This window comes from Dysidea avara, chromosome 12, assembly GCF_963678975.1.
Source record: "Dysidea avara chromosome 12, odDysAvar1.4, whole genome shotgun sequence".
Lineage (NCBI taxonomy): Eukaryota > Metazoa > Porifera > Demospongiae > Dictyoceratida > Dysideidae > Dysidea > Dysidea avara.
In genome coordinates, this window is record NC_089283.1 from 20,787,253 (window position 1) to 20,797,425 (window position 10,173).

Here is a 10,173-nt window from a genome sequence, read left to right on the forward strand (position 1 = left end):
CACGTGACCTGCAGCTGTCATCAGGTTACAACACGAGGGAACAGATGAGTTGGTGACGAATGCAAAGAAGTCCTTTTGTGGGGAATTCAGTCTTTGCTGTAGTTATAGAAACGGTGCTTATAGCAGGAAGAACCAGAATGGAAGGCAATTCCGACGGCAGAACCAGAGTGGAAAACAACCTGGACGGCAGAACCAGTGTGGTAGACCAGAGCTAAGAAGGACTGAGAATTACATTTTAGGTACTATAGCAGATCTCCGTGATTTTGATGAGAGATTCAGAGTTTTATAAACAAAGGCCACTCAGTTGAAAACTGAACTTTTGGCTTGATTTATGAAAGAGAAATTTAGTACTGTTGTAGCTATGTTGCAATAAGTATGGGCCCTAACACAGAATTTGAAAGCTTAAGTGAGTGGACAAGAATCTTTTGGGTATCAGTAAAAGTGGTGAGTGTGTGTTTGTTTGACATGTTGTCTCTCAACGGAACAGCCTGACTGCTCCAAACCTAGCTACAATTTTATAATCTTCTTAAATGCAACAACTTTGTGAAGATCTGGCATTACAGGCTCCTTGAGCCTCCTTACTTGTAAACCTAATACTAATACTAACTTTAGAATGGATTTACCATCAATTGAGCAAAATGAACACTATAGTGGAGATAATTTTAGTGGCTGAAAGTTAAGTTAAAATTTTATCAAATCTCTTTTGTGCTGCATGGGTTTGCTAAGCCTGTGGTGGAGTTACTGAAGTGTTGGTAGCCTGTAGTTGTTTACTAGATAGGAAAACAATGGCAAGGCCAATAAAAAATGTCATTGCTTACTTTCTGGACAAGAATAGCATTGATAGTAGCTTTTTGATGCACTGCAGTATCACATTGTGGTGGCGATACACAAACATTTAATGGTAGTACCCATTTTTTGCCACTTTCTCTCAATACTTTTCTTTGACTGCTTGGTTCACACCAATGAAATTATATAGAACATGCTGACCAGGTTTCTACTCTATTTAGAGCTCATTTTAATATGGGCTCTGCTACTAACAATTAACTGTACATTTTTATGTTTTAGCAGGAAAAAAAGATTAATATTTCCTTACTTGTTTTGTAGTTAATATCATTATGTTAACAGTTGTTATGTTTGCTCCAACATGCAGATCATCTAGTGTGCAGTGAGGAAGGCTCATCACACAGTGGATCACTCCTTTTGGACAGCTCTCCATCGAGTCAACCTGTCAATGAAGCTTCTAAAAACTTGTTCAAAAGTATACGACTCAGTGAAAAGAAGCAGCATACTCCTGCAAAATAAAAGACTGCTGATACATACAGAGAATCGTCCAAAGATGAAGACACCCATTCCTGGATTGATGAATTACACTTCATGGATGGGGACAAAGCTGTGGTATTGTCGGGTGATTAGATTAATGTTGCAATTATCAATGCTAACCAATATAATAATGAACAAGTAGTTCAACCAAAATTTCAAGATGTTGGCTATTGAGTTATTTGATTGTTGAAAGTACTTTCACTCAAGTTATACATGACAGTAACAGAAATCACTGGGTGACAATTAGTAACTCAACCAGAAAGATGTGTTGGTTTTTGATAGTATGTTTTCTTGTGACAACTAATGCAAATGGCCTGTTTACTGCGCACCAGCAAATCAGAATTTACCCTGAACTTTGTAGATGTTCATAAACAGACTGGAAGTAATGATTGTGGTTTGTTCAGCATTGCATATGCAGTGCTCCTGTGTTTAGGTGAAAATCCTGGCACAGGCACATTAGTATTTGACTACCCTAAGATGTGTAGCCATCTCTCATCTTGTATAATATTGAACAACAATGTTTTTCTCTGTTACCAATCAGAGGCAAAAGAAGAAAAATCTGAAAGTTATATAAACTGAATAAGCGAAGGCTTATATAATGCCACGTCAACCTCCAATGACATGCTGTTTGGAGTGTTCAGAATGGTACCATGGAGATCGGCGTGTCTTCCATAGCTGCCATTCTATCAGAGCCAGAAAACTTCTCTATTTAACTCTAGTGAGATCTCAGTTAACTTATTGCTCACAATTGTGGAATCCTTATATGATCAAAGATACCACTATTCTTGAAAAAGTACAAAGACGAGCCACCAAGTTCATTCTAGCTGATTATGTCAGTGACTATAAAACATGCCTACTCCGGTTAGGTATCTTACCTCTAATGTATATGCTCGATCTCTATGATATTATGTTCCTTGTCAAAGCTTTACAACAGCCATCTTCTCAATTTAACATATACAACTACATATCATTTAGCTCTTCCAACACCAGGTCTTCGTCTACCAACAAACTAAATCATGTCCGCACTAATAGTAACTATGCCAGAAACTTTTACTTTAATAGAATTCCCAGGATATGGAACCAATTACCTTGCATTGACATCAACCAGTCCCTACCAGTCATCAAAGCTACTATTCAGAACTATTTATGGCAACACTTCACCACAAATTTCTCTCCTGACAATCCCTGCACCTATCATTACTGCTGTAGATGCAGCAAGTGCTATGATTCTGGACTGACAATTAACTTTACTACATAAGTTTAATTAACTCCCGGCTGCCAGCACAGGTTGCTGGCAGACCATCAATGCAACTTTTTCTTCATCTATACCCACCTACACATGTATAATTGTAATTGTATGTTGCATTGTAAAGCATTAATAATAATAATAATAAAATAATAGATGTATACATTTCTCCAGTTTCGGTTGAAGCACCTTAGGCAAGAATGTACCACTACTCTAAAAATTACATTTGATCATGTGTGACTGAAGGGTTGAATGTGATGTACATATAGTTATCATATTAGCATTACATTTGAAGTTAGGCAAATATGAAGTAAATATAAAAGCCAAAAATATGATATTTGCAAATAGAATAAATGTGATCTACATTCATTGTCATATTTGCATTACATGTGATTTAGATTTACACTATCATTAATATTGCATTTAACATGTGCACATACTCATATGCATGTGATAGAAATATGGTGTAAATGTGAAGTACATGTGCATTAAATATTAAGTATATATAATATAAAAAGTGTTTATCAGTCAGATAACATTATTATGTATCATGGATATAACTTTGTGTGCATGTACAGCTGCAGACCAAAGCAAGGAACCACACACACAGCTTGTTTTGAGTATGTACAATAATAATGGTAGCAGCAAATATGACAGAAAAGTCAGTTCCTATAATACGAGCACGTTTATACATGCATTACAGAAATAGTCTGTTTCTGATTGGGTTAACAAACAATACTTTTTCACAATTTAGTTCAACTTCAACGGATGCACAAACTTGATGGATCCTCATCAATAGAAGAAATGAAGCTGGCCCAAAAGGCTTGTACAATGAGCTACACCACACTTGGATGGGTTCAGGCAACTTATTTTTCTCAGGGTGACCCTGATACCAATTAACATGTGCCATATATACTTCCTGAAGATCATTCCCAACTTTGACTCTCTGACTAAAATAATATTGTATTTCTCCAGCACAAAGATTATCACAGTTACAAGTAATCTGACCATCACTTCCAATCCAATGAGCATAAATGACCACTCGTTTGTCATTATCACCTGAATGTCTGACAAAACCGATTTGCTGTGACCACCATTGTGCTAAAGTGTGCTTTCTATACAGTTGTGGAGTCTCAAGAATATTAAATTCCGGTAAGAAAGTTTTATAAGCAGTTCTTAAATAGTTGAGGTGAGAGTCATCAAACTTTTGAATTCTGTAAGGCGACAGTAATTTCATTTGGCAGTTGCAAACATACTCTAGGGATGGTACTACATTTGTTGACTGAAGTAAAATATGGCTACTTACATGTTCATGGTTTACTGATGTGGAATGGACTTGGCCAAATAAAGTTTCAGATGATGTTCCACTAATCTTGGAGGACAAAAACTTGGTAAAAACATACTCATGCTCTGAATCTAGCATTTCCCTAGTAAGCAGGGAGTTCACGGTCATGTTTTCACTAAACCTTCGCATTAGCTGCAGTTCGATAGAAAAATTATTTGTATGGTATTTTCCTAGTATTCCATTGTAGCGTTCAAAACTAAATAACCAAAACCCATAGCATGGGCCATAATCTTTATAGCATTTCTCTAAGTGTAAATGCAAGTGTGCATTCAGTGATAAGAACTTGGGACCATATAGCGACTCAGCTGCAATAAAAAATCTCTTCATTAATCTATGAGCCTCATCAATGTCATCTACAGTTATTACCGATGAACAAAAGATCTTGCAAGCTGAAACAAAGAGATGCCAACAGTCAAGGTCAGCTTCAGGCAAAAAATCATACAAACAAATAATGGAAAACAATAAAGTCCAATTTTTCCACTCATCGGCAGTTAAGCTGTCAAATTTTGAAGTAATTTTTCGAGGTATCCTTCCAACGCTACGAGGTACAACAAATTGATCTACTCTAGTTTGTATTGCTTCTAGATCTGTCCTACTTAGTAGGCCATTTTCAAGCCACACCTTTTCTAAAACACGTTTAGAGGTTCCCAAGAACAAATTATGCATGGGATCTATTATAGCAAATCTTACACTATTATAGTAGGGTAGAAAAAAAAGTTGAGTAAAACGAGACCCTATTTCTAGCTCAAGCTCCTTGCGTTTAGTAGGAGTTACTGCAGATAAAGTACTTTTTCCATTTCTTTTATGTTCATCATGCTGTCTTAAATCACCAATTTCAACACCAGAAAAATCTACTCTATTGAGTTCTTCTGCATAGGGAAATACTTTTTTACATTTCCAACAGGCTTGCTTTGAACTGTGACCACAAAATCCTCCTATTTTCTGGGTGGCAGGAATATCACACACAGTGGCCAGTAATGCCACCCGTACTTTAACGGTTTGTGAATTAATTGAAATAGAAAATCCATCTGACCAAAGACTATTTAATTCCTTAACCAAAGGTCTTAAATAAGAATTCATATTCTTTGGTTCCTTTGGACCTGGAATAATGCCAGTAACAATAATATTTTCAGGTCTAAAACGAATAGCACGTGGTAAATTCAAAATTACTAGATATATAACACCGACAGTATACCTAGACTGAGCAAACGGTTGGAACCAATCACAGTTAAGCATAACTGCTAAATTGTGTGGTTCAGATAGAAATGGTTGGCCTTTATATATTTGAAACTCTTTCCATACACGTCCATCATAGATGTCAGAAAAAGTTCCACCAGTAGTTTCACGTTTTCTCCACAATTCACACTGATCTAGCATGTTCTCCCGTTTAAGGATAGTGGTCATACTTTCAACAAGTGGCAAATAACAATACGTTTTTACTGGAGAATACTTCGTTCCTTTCTTCGTAACAATTTCTTTAACAAGTTTGTGACCACATTGGGTTCTACGTGATGCATGGGGATGGTTAGGAAATGAGACATGAGAGCATGTCTTTGGACTTTTTCCAAAAAGGGTATACTGGAAACATTCACTATATTGATAAAGGGACTCACACTTTCCACAAATCACATATTTCTCAAATTTGTCTGTACCAATGGCAAACATTTTCTTCATCAAGTACAATGATGAAGGAAATGCTGCTACTACTGAAGCAACAGCAGGGGAATGCACAGCTAGAGTCGATAGCATGTGGTGCAAATACTGTAACAGATGATTTACAGCCACTGCTGAGACACCATAAAAGGAAGCCCAAAGGAAAATAAAAACAATTGTTACAAACACAATTCTGTTAAGGGATGCACTATCTTCACGTTCTTCATCATCATAGTCAATATCACTTGTTTCTACATCACTACTCCAGTACTCTTGTTCAGAAGTGGATTCATCATCACTGACCGTGTCTTCTAATTCTGAATTGCATTCATTTGGGACCTCAGTATCACAGTTCTCTGAAATTGATGGTCCTGTCTCCATAGCATTTACAATACCTATATATAGAAATTATTAGTTCAAAATTAGAAGAAGAAAAGGCATTTTTCCCTGCACAAATAGCGTAACAGTTATACAAAGGGATAGTTAAGCTACTTCCATAAACAAAAACTACAACTAACATAACTAATTCCACAACTACATAATTTGCTAGTACTACGTATGTACAGGGGAATACTATTACTCAGGGTATAGGGGATTGTCATCATCGTCACGTGCACTATCTTGAAGAGCCCAATATCTTTATATCATCCTTGAATTGCTTTGCCACAGTGCAACAGAAAGTTGCTGGGGGTAAGTTCTTTCTTACCAGGTTGGGAGTGACAACACTTTGAGGGGTGGTACAATCAGAAATTGTTTTTAACATTTTTAAAGCAAAAGGAGTCCACACTCCAAAGCACCCCATCACTAAAGGGATAAAAATCCTTTTCCACGGCTACCAAATGTTTCTCAAAATTTGGAATATTATTAAAGGACTCGCAGCCTTTATAATAAAATTTAAAAGCTGTGGCTAAACATGTTGGGAGTATTTATGCTTAAGATATTGATTTTTGCATACTGTATATGGGACTGGGAACTTTATACAAGTTGCCAGTCATCATGCAGGTTGTGGGATCCCACACCTACTTACTGAATTGAGGCATCTCAGAGTCTTGGCAAATTTAACTCATTGTTGCCTGACTGGTGCCTTAGGCCATGACAAATTAGTCTTATGTTTCACGGATGTGGAGGGTCAGCATTTTGGCAAACTCACAAAATATGTAAGTCATGTGATCTCTTAAAAGAGTGCTAATGTAGCTGGAAATTCATAAGCATAGTAGCAAAGAGGAATTTCCTCACTTTTATTCGTAGTTATTAAAGGGTGGATTTCACTATCTATGTTTTATTTCAGAAGGATTTAGCTAGCTACTGAGCAACTTCACCTGCAAAGATTGAGATACTCTAATAGAGCTGTCAAAAATATTCTAATAATAAAACAGTCAGTTGGAACTGGAAAAGATTTATATTATTATTTTTTTCGACCTGCCGGGTCACTGGTAGAGTCCATGAAACATGACTAATTTGATATGCACAAATTTAACAGGAAGAGTTATACCTGCTATAATCTGCTCATCATATGCATCCTTGATACTAGTTGCAGGCCGCTGCATCAGGATATCTTCTTTCCTAGTCCATGTCTTCGCCAAAGTGTCATAATACATATCCTTGTGCTTTTTAAAAGCAGGGTTAAGCAGGTATTCCTCACAGTGCCCACAAAACTTTCTCTTTTTCCCTGCTTGCATCTGTACTCAAGTTAAAACTTCGTCCCTGATCGATATCGATATCAGTACAGATCCTCACACAGATCGAAGAAATTGACTTCACGTGCGCATTTGTTCACGTGATCCACCACATGCTAGAGGCAGGTGCTTGAGGCGCGTTAATTTAAAATCGTCTGGTGTCACAAGAGAATGGCATTCAGGACTCCAGTAAGAGGACGGCCGGTATCGCGAATTTCCAACACACCATTAAGTGAAGGGCCGCCACGATCTACCACACACCCAGCGCCAATCGGATCTACTTCGCCAAGTACCAGCAATTTGAATGGATCTCGCAATGGACCCACTTTAAGGTATTTTTACTATAATATTAGTGGTGCTTCAGACAGGCACCATGTAAACTGTTTTCAGTGACCAGCCCAATGAAGCAAACATCAGGACTCTGATGAACCAACAGAAGTCCTTGCAGCAAAGTGTGGCGCGCTTAGAAAAGGTAGCCAAGGATTTGACTGCTGAAAAAACGAAGCACCAAAAGAAGCAAGTCCCTCTAGATTTAAGTGTAAGTGTGACATTGTCATTAACATGTTTTCATTGTATATATTTTACTCCTAATAGGCAGCAGCCAGGGAAGGATATCATGAAATGTGTGAGTGAAGATGACAGTCCGCATTGGGATTTTTCTGTCTGGTTTGTGATAAATCAATTTTATTTAGTGATATGTTGTGATTGTTCTATAGTTTCGACCATCCAAACAACAAGGAAGTAAACAGGACATTAATTAAGAATGTCCAAGCAGTAGTTGATGAGGAGATATCAAATGTTGCCTTAGTCAAGCGTATGTTAGGATGCAGTCTTATATGTGCACAATTTTATTTTATTTTGATTTAGGTGCAGCTAGGACGTATTTTAAAACCAGAAAGAATCGCCACCGTAAAGTTTCCTCTGGAAAGCAGGAAGCTACTGCTGCAGAGTGCAGACAAAGACAGAGACGTCATAATGTAAGTGTTCATTTACATACATGTCTATCAGTTATGCTTATGATTTATTTTACAGAAAGCACATGCTCGCAAGAAGGCTCTACGGAATTCAACCACACTGGACGAAGCAACAAAGAAGAGGGTGGAGCCTTTGCTTACAGCAGAATACATGTCTTCAGATGAAACTGCCATTGAAGACTCCGGTGATGAGTCTGCAAGAAGTGACTCTAGTGAGCGGTCCACTGATGAGCCGAAGACAAAAAAAAAAAAGCTTATAAAACATACGCTATCCTGGAGAAGTAGAGAGATGGAAGAAATGGTTTCCTCTCTAGATCGAAAAGTGAGCAGACGGCGTACACCTAGAGGGAAAACGATGTGTTTAGAAGTGGAAGTTGGAAGGGCATCAACTCGGCCCAGGCCAGATAATGTTCCTGAATGGGCAGCAGAGCTATTTGACAATGACAATTAATAACTTTTAATCTGGTCTTGCAACAAGTTGTATACACATGTAATAATTGTTATTGTTGATGTTGCAGTTTTTGTTATTTATACTGCTTCATTGAATTCTTCCAGTGTAAATCTGAAAAAGAGATGTCCATTTATTGCACATCAAAAGTATCATATGTGCTACATATATACTTCACAAAGTATCATATTATGCTATATATGTACTTCACCTGTGTTTAGTGCAAATATGACTATTATATCCTATTTGGTACGCTTCACATGTGATGCAAATCTGGCATATAACTAAATTTACTCAATGTCAAACGTGTACTATATATGTTATGCATAGTGATGTAAATATGAAACAAAGTAGTTTACACGTGATGTGTACTACACATTTAATCAATATTTGCTGCAGGTGTAAATACATATTTTAGGGTGGTGTACACTGGGGTTGTCAAAGCTGTGTTGAAACTAGTTAGTGTTTAGTAATTGTTACCTTGTAGTCTATTGTTGTACCATTTATTTGCTGTACTGCTTTTAATTTAATTGTGTTAATTTACTGTATATACTATTACTTTGTCACTTATTTTACTCGATAATGTTGTTGTTATCAACATAGTCAATTTTTGCTCAACTGTGTATTCTTAAGAATTTTTTTTTCACTGGCATCAATCTATGTAGCAAGGTTAACTTAGACATCGATTGCTGTATAGCTACGTACATAGTGATTGAGTTTGTACATTAACAAATATATATAATAATTATATATATATATATAGTGGAGACTGAGGGACAACTAAGTTTATTACAATATTAGTACCTAGACATTGCTGTCAAATACTGCGGCTACTAGTTTTTATGTTAGCTATAGCTTTGCAGACCTGATAGCTATATAGATTTAGAGCTGAATGTAATCTATAGAACTTCCCTTATAGATCTAGCCGTTCCAGGACGCCCATGGCCACTAAGTAGCTAATTAGGCCTGTGGGAATTATGCTCAAAATTTTCATTATTATTCTATTCCGAATTTCTTTTAAAAACTTATCATTATGCCTTTTATTATTCCCAAAAATACTCATTATTCCCAAAATTATTCCTACTTTTTATAACTTGTTCTTCTCTTTAGTAAGTAAATTGTACAGCAAGACTTTAAAGTACTAAATCTAGCTGTGTCAATTCGTCAGAAAAGCTTTTTTGCTAGCAAGATGCTCAGTTACTAGTATAATGGGTAACGAAATATTCCACGCCGATTGTTCTATTAGAGTAAGTGACTGCTCTATTAGAGTATCTCGATCTTAATTTATTTTTATGCCAATTATGCTCTAAAAATGCATCAAAATGCTGGAATAGTGCTCAATTCTTTTACCCCATCATTATTCCCGAAATTATTCTGGCATAATTCCCGCATCCCTATAGCTAATACTATAGTTGATGCGTTGGGGGACACGTGTGTCTGCTCTGTTCCGTTCCGGAGAATAATGCCACGGAATATGCCATTCCGTTCCGTGCCGTTCCGTGGAATAATGC

At 36.9% G+C, this 10,173-nt stretch overlaps 2 protein-coding genes across 2 annotated transcripts; one reads left to right on the forward strand and one right to left on the reverse strand.

The window, feature by feature from the left end:
* Nucleotides 1-2,778: 2,778 nt before the first annotated feature.
* Nucleotides 2,779-7,607, reverse strand: LOC136240702 (uncharacterized). The gene is made up of 2 exons (XM_066031727.1): nt 7,057-7,607; nt 2,779-5,959 (listed from the first exon to the last, which is right to left on the reverse strand). Exons 1-2 carry the CDS (start codon nt 7,241-7,243, stop codon nt 3,264-3,266), a joined length of 2,883 nt encoding a protein of 960 aa, XP_065887799.1. The 5' UTR covers nt 7,244-7,607; the 3' UTR covers nt 2,779-3,263.
* On the forward strand, nt 4,633-8,760 carry LOC136240703 (uncharacterized). Its single transcript, XM_066031729.1, has 6 exons — nt 4,633-7,572; nt 7,631-7,778; nt 7,835-7,906; nt 7,957-8,054; nt 8,108-8,217; nt 8,273-8,760. The coding sequence occupies exons 3-6, from the start codon at nt 7,857-7,859 to the stop codon at nt 8,663-8,665; spliced, it is 651 nt and encodes a 216-aa protein (XP_065887801.1). The 5' UTR covers nt 4,633-7,572; nt 7,631-7,778; nt 7,835-7,856; the 3' UTR covers nt 8,666-8,760.
* Nucleotides 8,761-10,173: the final 1,413 nt, after the last annotated feature.

Excerpts from the sequence above, each read along its gene's own strand:
- LOC136240702 (XM_066031727.1), bottom strand. The coding sequence starts at position 7,243 with ATGCAAGCAGGGAAAAAGAGAAAGTTTTGTGGGCACTGTGAGGAATAC. Across the intron at positions 5,960-7,056 it reads TGATGAGCAGATTATAGCAG|GTATTGTAAATGCTATGGAG; the intron begins GTATAACTCTTC and ends TTCTATATATAG.
- LOC136240703 (XM_066031729.1), top strand. The coding sequence starts at position 7,857 with ATGAAATGTGTGAGTGAAGATGACAGTCCGCATTGGGATTTTTCTGTC. Across the intron at positions 7,907-7,956 it reads CATTGGGATTTTTCTGTCTG|TTTCGACCATCCAAACAACA; the intron begins GTTTGTGATAAA and ends ATTGTTCTATAG. Across the intron at positions 8,218-8,272 it reads AAAGACAGAGACGTCATAAT|AAAGCACATGCTCGCAAGAA; the intron begins GTAAGTGTTCAT and ends TTTATTTTACAG.